This window comes from Haplochromis burtoni, unplaced genomic scaffold, assembly GCF_018398535.1.
Source record: "Haplochromis burtoni strain Fernald_Lab_line unplaced genomic scaffold, NCSU_Asbu1 Contig_78, whole genome shotgun sequence".
In the NCBI taxonomy this organism is placed as follows: domain Eukaryota; kingdom Metazoa; phylum Chordata; class Actinopteri; order Cichliformes; family Cichlidae; genus Haplochromis; species Haplochromis burtoni.
In genome coordinates this window covers 536,902-554,440 of record NW_024582439.1, presented here as the reverse complement: position 1 = coordinate 554,440, position 17,539 = coordinate 536,902, and the positions used below count along the sequence as shown (strand labels likewise).

Below are 17,539 nucleotides of genomic sequence, written 5' to 3'. Positions count from 1 at the left end.
AAACTTGCCAGATTTGCAACCATACCATTTCATCCACGTTGCAGATGTATTAATGACACCTTATACGTGATGTGTCTTCCACCATTTTTCAAGAAGACTGCAGCACAACAACGCACTGCACACAGGGGGTCGACAAGATGCAAAATTGAGAAGTCATGAATACTTTAAAACCTGCTCTTCTTTCCCTCTCCCCACAGTCCAAAGAAATGCAGGTTATTGGATTTGAAACAAACAAACAAAAAGCCTGTTATCTCTCTGACAAACAGGCTCGCTGAGTGCAGGCAGAGGCGATTGAAAAAGAGAGAAAAAGCAACAACGAATCAGAAATGAGATTCAAGAAGTGTGATGAGACAGAACAGCTGGCCAGACAAAAAGAAAATAAGCAGAGCATAAAAATAGCATGCTAAGAAACTGGAAAAACATAACACATGAATGAACAAAGCAAGCAAATTAAATGGGAATATGTGTAGAGCCAACCCCTTAATGACACTGATGTTTTCACTGTTACCTGAGGTGACAGGAAGAAAAAGTTACATAAGCCTTCTTTTTAGTGTTGATATGAAAATCCAGTGAAGGTTATTGTATGCATTTGATTTGAAGACATCCCAAGACAAAGATCCAAATCCATACGAATGCAAATAAAGTCTCTTTCTTGCAATAATACAGTAGAGAAGTTATTCAGTATTCCCTCTGCTACAAAGAAGACGACACTGAGCTGACACTCAGACAGATCAATAAGACTCCCACCAGAAGAGTGGGCTGCTGACTGCAGGAGCCAATATCTCTATTTGCACTCAACTCACACATGCCAAGGGTAACTCAATGCCACTTTGCACCAAACCGCACAATCAGATGGATATCCCAGAGGTCTCCAGTTAACACTGAAATCTCTGTTTCAACAGCAGCAGTCTGGATTTCAGCTCCAAACAATCAGAAACTAACTGACGCAGGTTGGAAACGTACTTGACTTTGAATGCACGCTCCTGCTGTGGTGAGTGTGGTAAGAATGACAATCAAGATCTTGGGTCATTTTAACAAAATTGCTATGCACAGGCCTACATCTATGCATCCAGGCAAGCCCCGTCAGACAGAAGGATAACACTGACCTACCAAGCATGGTCAGGCCTTTCATTCAGACTGTATCTCTGCAGCTATTAAATAGATTTCTAATTTTGTGCACACTGTCTCAACAACTTTGTCTTAACAGACTTTGTTTTAACAAATATCAGGTGGATTTCTTTTAAGAGGACTAATAAAGTCCTCTTATAAAGAGTTTTTACCAAGCAACCTCATTAGAACAAAAATGGCATTTGCTCAGCCCTGTTGTTTATGATCATGGAAACTATAGCTTTTTCCCCCCAGTTGCATCCAAAGAGAACTTTTTCTTCATTTTATTGACCTGGCATTAAGACTTGCCCAGTGGGAACAGTCTCATCAGATGCTGTGGTTTTTAAATTGCCTGCAGTCATACATGATGAATGATGTGTACTGGGATTAAGCCATTAGGGTTAAATAACAGAGAAGTGGCTGGAGAGGCACGTGTACCTGCTAGTCACCCATCACTCAATGGCTACCAATTAAACTGCAGTTATAAAAACCCCTTCACCTTATTGCTAGAGTGCTTTTGAAATTACAAATAAATGAAATTACTAGCTCATGCTCAACATTCTTCAAAAATCTGTAAAAAAAAGCCCCCCAAAATGTATGATGGGAGTAAAATAATAATAATGATAATAATAATCTATTTTTGACACTTAAGCAAGAGGGTTTCAAGGTGATTCAAGGTGATGTAATGGTTAACTTTTGAGGTTGGTTCTGGCTCCATCTGCACTTCTATATGGGTTTGGCATAGCTGTGACTTACTGCCACAAAAAACGAACAGTTTTAGGTTCATTGGTGATTCTAAATTGGCCGTAGTTGTGGATGTCACCATACAGGGTTGCGTCTCTCTGTGAGAGCACTGTGCGGTGTCTGGGATAGGCTCCAACTCTCGTGGAAACTGGGGCTGGGTAAGGAGTTAAGAAAAATAACGAATGGATGGATGATTATGTGAATGTCAATTCTGTGCCAGCTGGAAGCCGTGCTCACCCACCCACCACCACCCTGATCTCCACATCCTTTGGTTTGAAGTGCTGTATGAGTGTAATTTCTCTAAAAATGGGTTTTTCGGCAGCCTTACCGTAACAATAAGTCCCCTTTCCTGGAAGTATTTGACCAGAGGAATGGTGTTTTGTTTGAAGTTGGTCAGACGGCGCTCAATGGCCTTAGGGTTGTCGTCAGGCCGTCCCTGCTGCTCGGCTCGTTTCTGCAGCCTCTCCTTCAAACGGTGGTTAGTGCAGGCCAGGAACACCACAAGGTCAGGAGTACAGATCTAGCGGGAGAGACGAGAATATATTAACCAATACTGTAAATACTTTACCTCTCATAAAAGTCTTCATTTATATGTGATGGCCATAATTTGACCCTGTGGAACCTCAGAAGTGCTGACTCTTTCAAATCTCTGCGGTCCACTCAGGTCAGCCTCATTTTTAAATTCAGTTCACTCAGGTCAAAATGATAAAAATGCAACTCATTCAAAAATAAAAGACCTCATCTTTCTAAGGTCTGAAGAGACAGTATATATACAGTGGGTATATATAGTGTGTGTACACAGAAATATTTCCTGCTTTTGAATTAAATCTACTTGAATTCCACTGGAATTCATTGCCTTGAGGATTTCAGCTTATCACGTAGAAAATAGCCTGCGGCTGCACCAGCGACGCCACGGTTTTAATACAGGTGGGATTATGACTCAGACAGGTTAATACTGTCCCCCCTCAAAAGAAGATGAGCACATAAGCTGCCACTCAGAAAGCTTTTCTTTGCATTATTGCTTTTGTGTAATAAACAGAGGAGGATGATAGATAAACTCAGCTAAAAATTAGCATCTTTTTTGAGGGACTTAGATATAATCCAACAAGCAGCAGTTTTCATAATCATGTCAGTGGTTCTGTGTGTAGACAGGAGCCCGTTTGGATTTAACAGTTCAAGATAAATAACCCCATATCAGCCATATGTAAACAACACTATGATTGCTCTTGCATACATTTGCCTATATAGATCACCACTGAGTGTTTTAATGCCATTAGTAATTACCAAAATATTTTTTTATGTTTCTCTAATGGTTAGTCTGCCAGTATGGACAAGCTCTTTTATTGAAGCGATATTTGTTAATGGTTAAATATAATGATTGTTGTTATCCATGAATTTTTCGATTTATTTTAAAAAAAGTAGGTGGCAGCAGGTGGTCTTTTGACAAAATCATCTTTGATTTAGATTTTTTTATGCTGTTTCTAATGATTGACAACAAATAAGACTGCAAATAAGGAGTAATACGATCACATTCAACTTCTCTTTGTGGTTATCAGGCTTTTAATTTGTCTGCCTCAACAGCCCAGCTACAGAACATCCAAGCAGCCAGTGCATAAACAGAAAAGTCATCAGAAAAATCATTATTGCAAAGTTCAACGTTCAGTTTAGAGGATGTGGTCTGTGGTGCTCATGACCTGTTTTGTAATAGAAAAAGAAAGGTTAGTGTGCCAACTGAATTTGTGTCATTTAAACCTTGCAACCAAAAAAGGAGAGTGTAAGCAGAGCTATTCTTTTTAGCTCAAAATGCTGCAGTTGTCACTATGTACAGTCGGTCAGCTCATTGTAATGAGTATGCCTGCCTCATAGTCCTTGCAGGTGACTATTTGCAATGTGCCCAGAACAATGAAGTACTGTCATGTGAGTACATAAGGCCTAAATACACTAAGCAGTTAAAATTCAGGGATAACACAGTTATAAACCATATTGGATCAATTTCATGTGCTTTGGTGCAATTGAAAGTACACTTAAGACACAGCAGCAAAGTAATGCTCATTCAAGCTGCACAGGCAGAGCAGCTACAGTATGTACTGTCACACGAAGGTTTGGAGCACTACTCAAGCCCTACAAAATAAAATCCAGCAGGCAACTTGTGTACTTTTTTCTAGCCAAACTGTCTTGTGGGCTTCAGATACTGTTTCATTTTCATGCCATCAGTAGTGACAAGGACAGTAGCACCAAGAAAAACTAGAAAAAATATCAGTCAGGAGAAAGCAATGGTCTTTTGCACTCCCTCCAAGGCCATTCTCTTTTTGGGGATGTCCTTGTTTTTGTACCTGTTGTCACTTTCATTTGCAAAGCAGGTAAAATGGATTCACAATCTTTCCTGCTTCCTAGCAGGACAGGACTATCCCTAAAATTTAACTGACTTTGTGTTTTTGAGCAGTGTTTAAACATACAGTATAACAAAATGTGGCTGTCATTGACAAGAAATCATCAGAGCGTCTTCTTATTTAAAAGAAGACTAAGTCTTCATTAGGTTAAAGTTCTATAGTTAAGTGCCTAAAATGTTAGGTACTGACTAAAACACATTTAACAGCTACTCCACCCTGTAAAGTGTGTAACTAACAAGTGCAGACATACCCTATCTGCCGGCCATTTAAAGATCACTGAAGGATACTTTTATCTGCATAACGTAAAGCATCATCAAAGTCAGGCAATTTAGTTTCTATAGTAGTTCTGACCTCCTCAGGTGTGACTCACAGAAGTGCTAAATATCCTCCTCGTCTTGTACCTGACAACCCACCACCAGTGGGAACCTTGCACTATATAAAGCCTGCACAGGAGTTTATAAGTTAGTTTCCTCCAGCTTGTGTTTCACTTTGATGAAATGGACTTGATGAACAATCCAGAGTCTGCATTTTATCTGGCACAATGCCCGAGAACTAAAAATAGTCTGAACGACGATGCTTATCGAGGCACATGCCACTCCAGCAGTGCGACTCAGGCTTGAGTCTTATAGCCGCTGTTTGCTACGAGAACGTTTTTAGATAAATCTTTATTAAAATGGTTGTCCTCACGTCAGACTGGAGCAAAAAGACATCATGTCAGGCTGTTTTAATGCCGGCAGTTCAGTAAGTGAATCTATCTGTTTTGCTTCAAGGCCAGGAAGCATGTGGAGGCTTTCTTTCAAACACACACTCATACAGAGTCCTAAATAAGGTGCATAAGCAGGCTGATGCTGACCTGATGGCTGTGCCAAACATCACTGCTAATAACCTTTTAGGGATGTTCTGCTAAATGCACTCGATTGAAGGGAAAACAACAACAAAATCCAAAAAAAAAAAAAAAGGTTTTGAAAAAAACGATGGCCGCAATTGACGCAGCTTCCTGTTGTGCTGCAATGGAAAGTTAATATCTATCACAGAAGGTACATAAGACTGTTGCTGTATGCTAACAAATGGTTTTAGCATTTAAGGATTTTTGTTTGTTTGTTGTGATTGGATTTGTGTGCCATTTTATTAGGTTTTGTTTCTGGTTTATTGAGATAAGAAACTGATTCATTTAAATGAAAAATCTTGTTTCATACTTTTTCACATAATACTGCCTTACACAAAGAAACAGTTGAATATGGGCTCCAGTCCAGAGTGAACTTGGCTGCCTTGAGTTAATTTCATTCTCCTCTTCCTTTCTAAACATATGTAGCTGTAGACTATCAGGCGTCTCCATCTGTCTGTATAGACCCAATTGTTCTCGGGTGGTTTCCTCTCCATCCGCCCTGCATCTCTCATGGAGAGGAACAAATTTTAAATCTTTGACGTCTCCAGGAGCTTTCTAACCTGTCTAAATGAATAGAACAAGACTGCATAGTTTAAATAAATGTCACCATATATACTGTAGAAACTGGAGGATGGCAACCGATTGCAGCTGAATCACTCGGTCTATAAAAGTCACCAAAACGAGTAAGCTGTCCAACAGCATCTCAAGTAAAAACCCAAAAGATTTTCCAGGAACACTAAAGCTGGCATTTTATTTTCTTTAAAAATGATGAATTGAAGATAGTTGCAGTTTCATTTCCTTTTATTTAACTAATTGCATAATGGGCTAATCCTTTAATTTTTCATTGAGTGTATTCTGCTGAACCTCAGTTAACATTAATTTTTATTGTTATACTGAGTCTTGCAGTTATTTCCTTGATTCATTGGATAATTGGTCTATAAAGCACAATAAATTATGCCAACTAAGAACATTGTGGTTGTCTTTAAACGTCTCATGTCCAATCAAGAGTTACAAAATTCTAATTACTGCATGTGTGTTTGAAACACCCTCCATTATATTTACAAATTGGGCACTTTAGTACACCTTATTAGAATGTACTGGACTGAGTGTAATTTAAAGCACCTTGAGGCAACTGTTATTATGATTTGGTGCTGTAAAAATAATACTGATACTGGTGACTATGGAGTCCATTTGAGTACAGTGAACTCATTGTCATATTTAAGAAACTATCTTGAGATGAACTGAGCTTTGTAAAATCAAGACTTAACAGACCAGGCCTTGTTTTTAGGTTTTTGTTGTCTAGTTTTGCTGAAGCTGTGTGAGTTTCCTGTTAGCTGATAAGAGTAGAACAAGGTGTGGTCTTCTTCTGCTGCAGTCCATCTGCTTAAAAGTTTGACTAACTACAAGTTCAGAGATGATATTCTACACAGAGAACTGCTGCTCTTTATCAGACCATCCTCTTTAAACCCCAGACATGGTTGTGTCCGGTGTATCAGCATTTTTTGAAATGCTCAGACCAGCCTGTCCAGCACCAGCAACCACATTCAAAGTCATTTATTTACATTTCTTCCTCATTCTCATGCTTAATTTGAATTTTTGCAGGTCATCGTACACAGATGAGTGTATACAAGACCAATAATGGCAGCAAAATCTAATTCTTGAGACCCATGAAATATCAAACATTGGACACTTTTCCTTAAGATTTTTTTAATAGACAATAAACAAAGAGTTCAACTAATCAATCTGTTACTGGGATAGAACAGAAAGCTGTCAAAAGTACGTGTGCTTTTATTTAAAAGATGATTTCTGCAACCATTAACCTGGTTCATAACCAGCAGTGATATTCCTTTTGAAAATCGTATTCTTTGATTTTGTCTGAGAGTCACACAGAAAACTATAATGCCAACAAAGAAGAAACTTCAGTCTTTAACTGTAACCTGTGCAGATTCTCTAAATGCCACCCACCCACTTATCTTGCATATTCACAGTGGTTATGTGTCTAGATGGAAATTCACAGAAAACAAATTGATTTTTTTTTTCTTGCTGCGGATGAGGAGAGCGGTGTAAGCTTGCTAAAAGAACAATTACATAATTACTGTTAGGTTTTTTTTTTCTTTTACTTCCCCTTAGACCAGGGAAGTCTCTGTCTTGCAGGAGGAGGAAGATAAAGAAATGCGCATTTGTAATACGCAGAAATTAATTATTCTCAGAGCAGAAAGTTGAGTTTCTCTCTGTTGTTTTTATAAGAACGAGCACTTACTGCAGTGTAGCTGCTGCTCTTTTTGCACTTTTTAAATACCCGGTATGATGGATGAGTATGGATTTACGAGACAAGATTCATGCAGGAAACTGATCGATAAACAATCAGAGACTTACGGTAGACACCCAAAATTGTGATTGATGTTCCATGACTATTTCAAACCAAAGCTGATAAATAGGTAGATGTGTGTGTTTAGGATTTAGGGACCTCTCCTAGCCAACTGACAGTGGCAAATAAAGAGACTGGCACTTTCATACTCAATAGGAGTATTTGCTAAATGGCTTGATGAAGGGATAGATGGTCTCTCTGGGCGGCTATAAAGAGAGCAGGGTTGCTGTGGTGGCCCAGAGGAGTTGCCCATAAATGGCTGCTGTGATGCTGAAAAGGGCAAAGTAGCAGCATGGGGTGAGTAATGAAAATGGATGCTGCAGGCCCTCAGAGGATCACTCAGTTGTCCCCAAGCTCACAGGCTCCCAGGCAATGTGGGATCTGAAAATAAAGTGCTGAACCTTTCAGAATATGAAGCTCAAAGCAGCACTGAGCCTGTCTGAAAGTATCAGAGTCAATTTTATCTCTTTGAAGGTCTCTTTACAACCAGATCAAACGTAATCAAAGTTTACAGATACTCATATTAAACGTGTGCAATGTCTCAAATAACGAGATCAGTGTTTGTGCAGATAATCCCTGTAAACCAAGAGCTCAGACTTCAGGCTGCTTTAAACATAAGGTTTCAGACAGTCGTTTCCCCACTGCTGTGAGTGCAGAAGCCCCTCCCACCTGCTGTTCCAACCTTCTATTTATGAGTGGCAGCCAATTAAAATTCCTCGTAAGGGGAAGACGGTCTCGAAGGGAGGGGTGCTATATGGATTCCTTCAGACAATTCGTATAACCTTAATAGGCTTAGTTTGTGAACCTCAGTGTCCAAAAAAATCTACTATTGCGAGTTGAGTTTTTTAAGAGAGGGTAAAAGATGATATCAGATTGGCGAATCACCGATCAAGTACACAGTTTCAGGCGTACGATTACAGTATCAAGCACAGAAAGAGCGATAACTAAACAGCTCTTTGTTTATCGTAAGAGACGTGTGTTTTTTAGTCCTAGACCAAATCCTGTATTTGACTCCCGAAATAGCCATGTCCATGTAAACACACTCACCTCTACTATTGGTTCATATTTTTCACACAACATTCATGTAAATCCTTGCTGTCAACAACTCTCACTGGGTTAAATTGTTTGTTAGGCAGTCATTTTATCAATATCTGTGTCTGTGAGCTAAAACTACCTGCCTCACCAATCCAAACTGCTGGAGTCTCCAGGCTCTCTGTGACTGAGTGCATAACTTGCTCTACGTCCTCCTCCTTCATCTTTAATCACAGCAGTCTCTTTCAGTAAGTAAACCTTTTTCCTCTCTTCTCTCTTTTTAAGCCCTCTTGGTCTAGAAGTGCTGTGCTGCTAATGATTATAAAGAGTTTCGAATCTTCAGCAGCCTCACAGGGACGTTTAGCAGCAGCATGATACGACGGCTTGCATAAGTCTTTTACAGCAGTTTTAGGTGTAGCTGTATAGTACTGGCAGAGGGAAAATATTCTTTAAGGGAAGAATGTAACAAATAAAAAACATTTTTAGCCACTCGATTGTGAAGATATCCAGCAGACGTTCGCAGCTGACAGATCCGGTTTTTGAATTGTTCTTGAGATAAAAAAAATAAATAATTTGGGGATATCTATTTTGTAATCTTTGAGATAAAATAAACAGTTAATAATTAGATGTCATGGTTTAACTAAATAATATAATACCTATGTACATCTTTTACCATACAAAATACTCCTTCATATTTTGTCCACGTTTTGTCCATGTCTATATGTAGAAGTCTTAGGTAGCATCTTTGTGGTCTTGAGTTCTTTAGGTTTTCTCATCGTCTTTCAAAATATTTCTTCGGACGTTCATATACAAATGACATCATGGGACGTTCAGCCGCATGGAGTACTACCACATTAGGTGGTACTGCACTGTAATGTAAAACAAGTTGAGCCGCATCGTGACGCCTCAAAACTACTGTTAGTACTTTACAACACCATCTGGAAAGTGTCTGACAAAGTGCTTCTTTTTTTTGTTGCATGGGGCAGCACGGCAGTGGTTAGCAGGTTAACACTGTTGCCTCATAGTAAGAAGGTACTAAATTCCACTTTCTTCCTACCAGAGTCCAAAGACGTTAGTGGGGTTAGGTTAATAAGTGATTAGTGTGAGTGTGAATGATTCCCTCTCTCTCTGTGTTTGGCATATTTGGATAGTAGTACTATATTATATTGTTTGAATAAGTCCTACATTAGGTTCCCAGCATTCTGCTTTGCTTAAAAGCAAACCAGAATACACAGAAATACCACAGGTATTTCCAGGTAATTGTCAAACATTAAAGTTTGCTTTAATAGGTTATTACATGGTAAATAGAAACTCGCGGTTTTGCATTTTCCAGCTATTTACTGCTTATTACACAGAAACTATCATGGATGTTTCCATTTATTCATTTAGAGCATTAAACATAATATTTACATTCTTGCTTTTAAGCCAAGCAGAATGCTGGGAACCCAGGGTAGGATCAACTCAAGAATAATAATATAGCAATAGTATCCAAATATGCTTAAACATCATCCAATATTATTCTTATTAATATGAGGTTATTGCAATCTAAACTGATGTTTAACTGAAACACTTGAGTGTGTGCATCTACTCACACACAGCTTAAACACTTCCAACAAACTGGCTACAAACTGCCTACTGCTCCCAGATGTCATAGTTAACTGCTGCACATGACATGTGAGTTACATTGTGCTCTGATGTGACCGCTGAATGATGTCAAATAAGTTATGTAAAGATGCTGAAAAGGCAACTGAAACTCAGCTATATATTTTTTGATTTAGAAAAAAAGAAAAAAATCCATGCGGTATCCTGCACCAAAGACGCCACGTCCCAGTGTCTCCCAGGATTACAGACCTGTGGCACTGACTTCCCATCTCATGAAGACCCTGGAAAGACTCATCCTTATCCAACTCTGACCTATTGTCAGGTCACATCAGGATCCCCTTCAGTTCACTTACCAGCCCCGTCTCGGAGCTGAGGACGCCATCATCTACCTGCTCAATCGTGTCTACGACCATCTGGGGAAGCCGGCGAGCACTGTGAGGGTCACGTTTTTTGACTTTTCCAGTGCATTCGTACCATCAGGCCAACACTCCTGGGTGATAAGCTGACAGCGATGCAGGTGGATGCCTTTCTTGTGTCTTGGATTGTTGATTACCTGACAGGAAGACCACAATTTGTGTGTCTTCAACATTGTGTGTCTGATAAGGTGATCAGCAACATAGAGGCACCACAAGGGACCGTCCTCTCCCCTTTCCTCTTCACCCTCTACACCACAGACTTCAGCCATTGGACAGAGACCTGCTGGCTTCAGAAGTTTTCACTAATGTTGTGGGGATGGAACTGGACTCCCTTAAGTCAAATGCACCACTGAACGACACAGGAAATCATTCTTGCCTGTGGCCCTCTCCCTGTACAACTCCCCCATCTAATGCATAGATTTACAGTTTAGAGTAAAATGTCAATAATGTATATTTAATCTTTGTAATATTCTGGATATTTATAAGTGAGCTGTTTGTATATATTAGAGCTATTTCTTGTATTTTGTAATTTTCAAATATATATTTTTATTTAATTCAGTTTGTTGCTGTACTCATTGTCTTGGAGCAACTGTAACCACATAATTTCCTTCCGGATTAATAGTGTGTTCTGATTCTGATGAAAGGCACCATTATTTTTTTCTTTCAGTGTAAAAAGTTGTAATGTATAAAAAATGACATCCTCGAGTTGATCCCATAAACAGTCCACAGAAGGGTAGACCTAAAGGAATACCTTCGAGGAAATATGATTCATTGTTTAACATAAAAAGGTTCCATGTCTGAAAAGTGAAGTCAGAAGGCGGTGACTCCTCTGGTTGCAAAGAGACGTCTATTCAGTCTGTCAGCTTGTTGATCTATGATCTAACTAAATAACATTGGTTCATTTTATAGACTATCATTCTCTTTAGAGTCAAGGGGAAACAAACCAGAGTGCACCAAACCTCAAACATTAATTCCTGTAAACTCATTGCACCACAAACCCATTTGTTCTCATTTGTATGCCTCACCCTTCCTTCACTTTTCCCCTTTTTGTCAGCCTCTCTGAGACATATCGGGAAATTTGCCAGGCTGGGAGCCACTACAGATTTTCAGTTAGACCTCTGCCATACTTTACCCTCTCCTGTAGCTCATCAATAAATGAGTATCATTCATATTTTGGGTTGGGGTTCTTGCTAGTGAAACATCCCTACTGGCAAGAAGAGACTAGATTTAGACAAGTGGGTGGAGTCCATCCATAGACCATACAGATCCACTGCACTAATAGACACCTGCTAATAAGTGTTAAATAGGATTCAAATGAAATACTAAGAAATTTTACTCTTGAAAAGTGGACTATAGAAAAATAGAAACACCTTAAATGCAGTTGAGAAGTTAATTGAATTGGCTTGTAGTCTGGTCACTGATCATAACAATAAAAGCTTCAAGCCTTAAAACAAATACTGGTTATTGTATACCCCAGGCCTGCCGCATGCTTGCATTAATATCTAGGTGGTCATCAGCTCACATCCAATCATTAATGACTTTATGAACTGTCTCTGAGCGGTTGCTAAGACACACTTATAAACAAAGCTGCATGGATATCTAACTTATGTAACATCCAGTAGACTTTCTCTAGTCCTGATCTAACAGCAGTGCCCCTTTACAAACCGCTGTAAGCTATTTTAAATGACACTTAAATAACATTCTGACAATAAAAAAAAATTGAATCAGCTTAACTGAATTTCAGAGAGTGCTGCTTATGAAAAGCGGTGATTTATACGACTTCCGGGCCGTGAATGTGAAAATGCCTATTAACACACAAATGTGTGGCAACATAGATGAGTTAGCCAGTGACTGTGAGTTTATTGAATTGTTTACACATTAGCAGATGTGATCTGCTCCATGTTTGGAACAGCTGGAAACACACTTATAGCTCAGCTTTGAGGTGTATCAAAGAAGGGAGGAGTATGTGATTGTGTGGGTGTTGCCTGGTTAGCACTGATTCTCTACACGAGCCAGCCACATGTATCCTCTTGTTTATGTGTTTTGTTTCCTCAGGCAGCTTTCAGACAGGGAGCACGTACTGAGTGGAATCTGCTGTCAGGCGCAGCGGACCGGGGAGACGACAGCAACCTCATTATGAGCTATTATTACACCCAAACTTGGCCTCTTCACAACAACAGGGAGAGAGGGTACAAAAACCAGAGAGGCAAGACGATATAACAAAGACATTCGAGTGGGTTAGATATCCACAGTGGTTACTGTGATGGGCCCACAGAAACCCCTCACAATGCCTGAATACTTGTTGTTCAATAAATCTGGCATACTTGGAAAATCATCTTATTATAACTGTGGAAATGTTGTTCTCTTGTGATAAAAAAAGAAAAAGATCTTAAGGGACTTTCAGGTTAAAGTTAAATATATAAAACAAAACTAAATTGTATGTTAATCTGTGACCTGAACGAAATTAAAGTAATATAAAATAGTGCAATGAATAACACTATCTCATTACAACGCTCTGCTGAGAAACCTTGGGTTCTGGCATTTGTTTGAAATTTACTTTCACATACCGTATACCCCAGACGAGTTCCTCACCCCACAGTCTCCCCCAGTGGGGAAATACATCTTGAAACAGTGGAGAAATCCACAAAGAGCTCAAAGCTTTGACACAGCCTTGAAACTTGCCAGATCCCAATCTAATTTAGCATCTACCCAGGTCCTGTCTCCATGCGTCGACCAGGACAGTTTCAAAGTTGTGGCTGACTGGTGCATATTTAAAGCATCTAAGATGCTTCTACGATACTTTCTGCACAGCTGGCTGCAGAAAGAAAAAGCTGTGGATCACTTTTTATATTACAGTCGTTACTAAGGAATTTAAAGAGCGCCATGGCCGACCTAATTCATTTATCGCTGATGAGTAGCAAAAATACACAGTTGAAGATTAATATATATGTAAGCAGTGATGATTCATATATAGATATATATACAGAGCATTTTCTAACTAATTCCTAATGAGCTATTTTAAAGTATCATAACATCATGTATAACTAAACTACAGTAAGTTTCCCAAATAAACCAAAGACAGTACAGAAAAATTAGAGTACTCAGTGGTATAATTAACTAGTCTGTTCATATACTTCATAGTCTTTTATATCATGGTTTTTATTCAAATTTGCTGTCTATGAGGTAGTTTTATAACTGAGTGTGAAGCTCGGGTAGTAAACTCAGCATTGATATATCATATCCGTTTACCTGTAAGTTGATTTAACAATAGAAAGCTGCTTATTTATACTTCCAGAGACATGATCAGACTTGCTTGAGTCATGTCAGGGTGTGTTTGGTGAATACAAGTTCAGTATTATCTTTTAAATGAAATGCTTTTTATTAGATGTTTCACAAGATTCACAAGTCTGTGTCAGCTCAACAAATAATACAGTGCAGCCCAAGCGTGGGACCAGAGGCAGCTAAACAAAGACGATTCTCATTCTGAAGCCGAGGAGAGCGGCAGCTTGAACTGCTAATTGTCTGTAGGTTTGACACTCAGAGTGACAGTGATCGTGTTAAACTTGTTTTTAACTGAGTCGGTAGCACACTGTGACTAATGCCATGCAACTGAAAACAGAAACGGTGACGTCTGGGATGACAAAATAAAAACTGTTTTGGTTTGTGCTCGACTTCATGTAAGCATGTTTTCATATATTAAGTATGGTTATCTCTTTCTTCTGTATTTATAGGTTATATCTTTTTGCATGCACTCATGTGCTAATGCACATTTGTTGTGTGTCACAACCATGTGCGTTCATGCACTTTCATGCTTTGACCTCTTTGCAGTTTTATGCATTTGCCTGTTTATTTCACTGTACATGTAAATACAATTTTGCATATTTCAGTGTGTATGAAGCACGTTTCCTTGCGTGTCTGCATACAAAAAAAGGCAATAGGAAAACATAGTTCCAGAGACAGAAATGGTCTTTTGGACCATTTGTTACCCTAACTGAAGAGAACAGCCTCTGTAGAGCCACATGACTGGCTGTGGCTGTCTACAATGACAAGCCATTTGGATGTGTTGACTGGAAAGATGACGAGATAAAGCTCCACACTATCTTTCAGTAAGTGGCGCTTTCAAAAGAGTCCCATCTGGTTTTCCCTGCAGGAGCTCAAAAAACACAAATTTAATCAACCATTCTGTGCCACAGTGGAGCTGCAGTTTTGCAGAGAGTACCAACGCTGTTTGATAGTTACAGAATATTCACAGGCTGCATCACAGCTTCCTTACGTGACACACCGACAGCACATACTGTCATTGATTGAGGCACTTGCTGCTGCACTGATCATCAAACCTGGTGAAACACCTTTTGGTGCAATCTTATGTCCAAAGGTACAGCAGAGTTGTTGCTGGACAAATAACAAATCACACTGTGAGAATTGTTTAGACCTCACAATTTTTCCATAAATTGTCAAAAAATATTTCCAGCACCAACAAGAAAAAAAAAGGTTGCCTTATGTATTCAATTTGCGGTAAAATGTTTGATAGAAAGGCCAAAAAGTTTTTTTTAATTAAAAGTGGTGTTCAGGTACATTGAGTATCTTCATGGTACATCCAATAAAAACATAACCTTTGAGAAGGAGGTAATGTTTTTGGTAGTGTTTGCATGTGTGGGTGTGTGTAACTGTTGACACGATAGCTTGAAAAGTTTTAAAGTAATTCTGATGAAACTTTGAAGATGAGTAGAGCGGGGTCATGCTAACAATCCATTAAAATTTGCCTTACATCCACCAAGGACTTCAAGGTCAACTTATTGATCTGTTGATCGCATAACTTGCATCATGCATCAACACAGCAATAAAACGGCATTAAGTTGAAATCAGTCTATCATTAGTCAGTTTCCTACTGAATGGAGTCAAGCTGGCAATTATATGCAATCTGTTTGTAATAATACTGTAAAATAAATGAGCAGGAATTGCAAATCTGGTCTCGCCTGTTCCGAATCAATCTACATAAACCAAAGTTCACAATAAGTATTGCATTCAGAGTCCAGCTGAACCATCATCGATCTGAAACAGAATAATAATAGAACGTGACATGAAGCTGCAGGATCTTGTGTTTGGTGTTTTTCTCATGTTTTATGGCCCAACAAAGTAATAAAATAAATGAACAAAATTAACATATAATATTCTTGTATGATATACTGACTTGGTGGTGACAAGGTGAGACTTTAATCATTCTTTTTTTGTAAAATGTCATCTTGAAATGTTAATCCTTTCCAAGTAGGACTTGAAAGTCTGCTGTCCTTCCGTCTTGTTCCCTGTAATGCAGCTAAAATTGCTGACATTACAAGGTCAGGATTATCTTCTACTGACCTCAAAAGGCCCTAAACGGCTCTAAAAGTCACTCAGCGCTTATTAAAAAGCTGATAAATCTTAAGTGAGTTTGATAGTGATTGAGAGCATTAGTCCCACTAAAAGCAATCGACTGTTTTGTGACACACAATTGGCCACTCAGCTGTAGAGCCGGACTTTCCATTAGAAGCTCAGAGGAAAAAAAAGCATACACAAGCTGTATCCCAGCGTCCGTGTTTCCAGAATATTTGTACTATTTATCATCTTCATATCAAACCTGATGTTTTCAAAAAGGGAACAGCATGGTGGTGTGGCTGTAAGCCTCACAAGCAAGAAGGTTCTGGGTTCGAATCCAGTCTGGTGTCTCCCTGTGTGTGTGTGGGTTCTCTCCGGGTACTTTGGATGCAGTTTAGAGAGCGTAGGGTCAGGTTAGTTGATTATTGTAAGTTGGATGTAGGTGTGAATGTGATTATGAATGGTTGTCTGTCTCTATGTGTTTGCAATAAACTGGTAACCTCTGTAGGGTATACCCTGCCTCACCCTGGGATAGACTCCTGCGCCAGAATTGGATAAGTGGAAGAAGATGGATGGATGGCTTTTCAAAGCATTTTGTGATTTCCCATAAAAATTCCTTCTTTAAGTACTGCAGTTTCTAGAAGATAAAGCCAAAAAAACATCATCAACTTCCTACTTTGGTCAGATGTTTGATAATGCAGAGACCATGAACCAGTCTGCCAGTCAGAACGTCTTCAGAGTTCCTGCTCAGTGAGCTGTTACCTGTTCATTTGAAGAACATTGAACAGTGGCAGGACAGCAAAATGGTAAATAGCTGATCAGAAGCTTGATAGGGCCTGGTGTGAACTTGAGGTCTGTGATAATGTCAAATATCAAACACTAGGTGGGGGACAAGCAAAAAGGCAGACACTGTAGAAACACTGACTGGTTGTATTTTGAATGATTTTTTTTTTTTACTGTTTTAATAATCAAAGAGAAAATAAAAATTACACAAATTAGTTCAATCAGTACCTTTAAAAACTGATCTCTTTAACATTGAACTCTGCCTGTCAGCAAGAATTTCATAAAACTGGAGAGAGGCAGAAAGGCAGGAAAAGGAAGCACCAATAAACTGGACCTGAGAAAAATAACTAATGCCAACTAGCCTCCCATAATTCTATCGCGTGGAGGGCAATAATCAGACTACAGCATTTGCCATCAGCTCAACAAGTACTACAACACCATAAATGAAAAATAATGATGGGAATGTAGTAAAAGAACAGATGACATCAAACATCTTTCAGTGTTTGCAGACTTCAGGGTCCAAAAAAAAGCAAAACATAAGAAAAATTCAACTTAAAAAACCCTTAATTTGTCTTAGAGTAAATTGTTAAATGTTGTCATTTCTATGCTTACCATCCATCTCTACATTGTTTAACTGTGGGATGAAAGGAATTTTACTGTCCCCCTCCCCAGATTCTCCAGGTTCTGGGTGGGGGGCTGTAGTCTTTTATTACAGACACATCCTTGTGCTTTTTGATGTAAGCTTCCTGCTTTTATGACCCTTTGGTCAGCAGGAGGTAACACACACACACATTCTTACACACACACACGCACACACATTCTCACATAACACACACACACACACACACACACACACACA

At 39.1% G+C, this 17,539-nt stretch overlaps 1 protein-coding gene across 1 annotated transcript in view; it reads right to left on the bottom strand.

Moving 5' to 3' along the window:
• ak5 (adenylate kinase 5) overlaps positions 1-17,539 on the bottom strand; it is a 101,437-nt gene that overhangs the window by 64,414 nt on the left and 19,484 nt on the right. Inside the window, exon 6 of the mRNA XM_005924551.3 lies at positions 2,180-2,371. Coding sequence (XP_005924613.1) covers positions 2,180-2,371 — 192 coding nt within the window. The remainder of the gene's footprint in view (positions 1-2,179; positions 2,372-17,539) is intronic.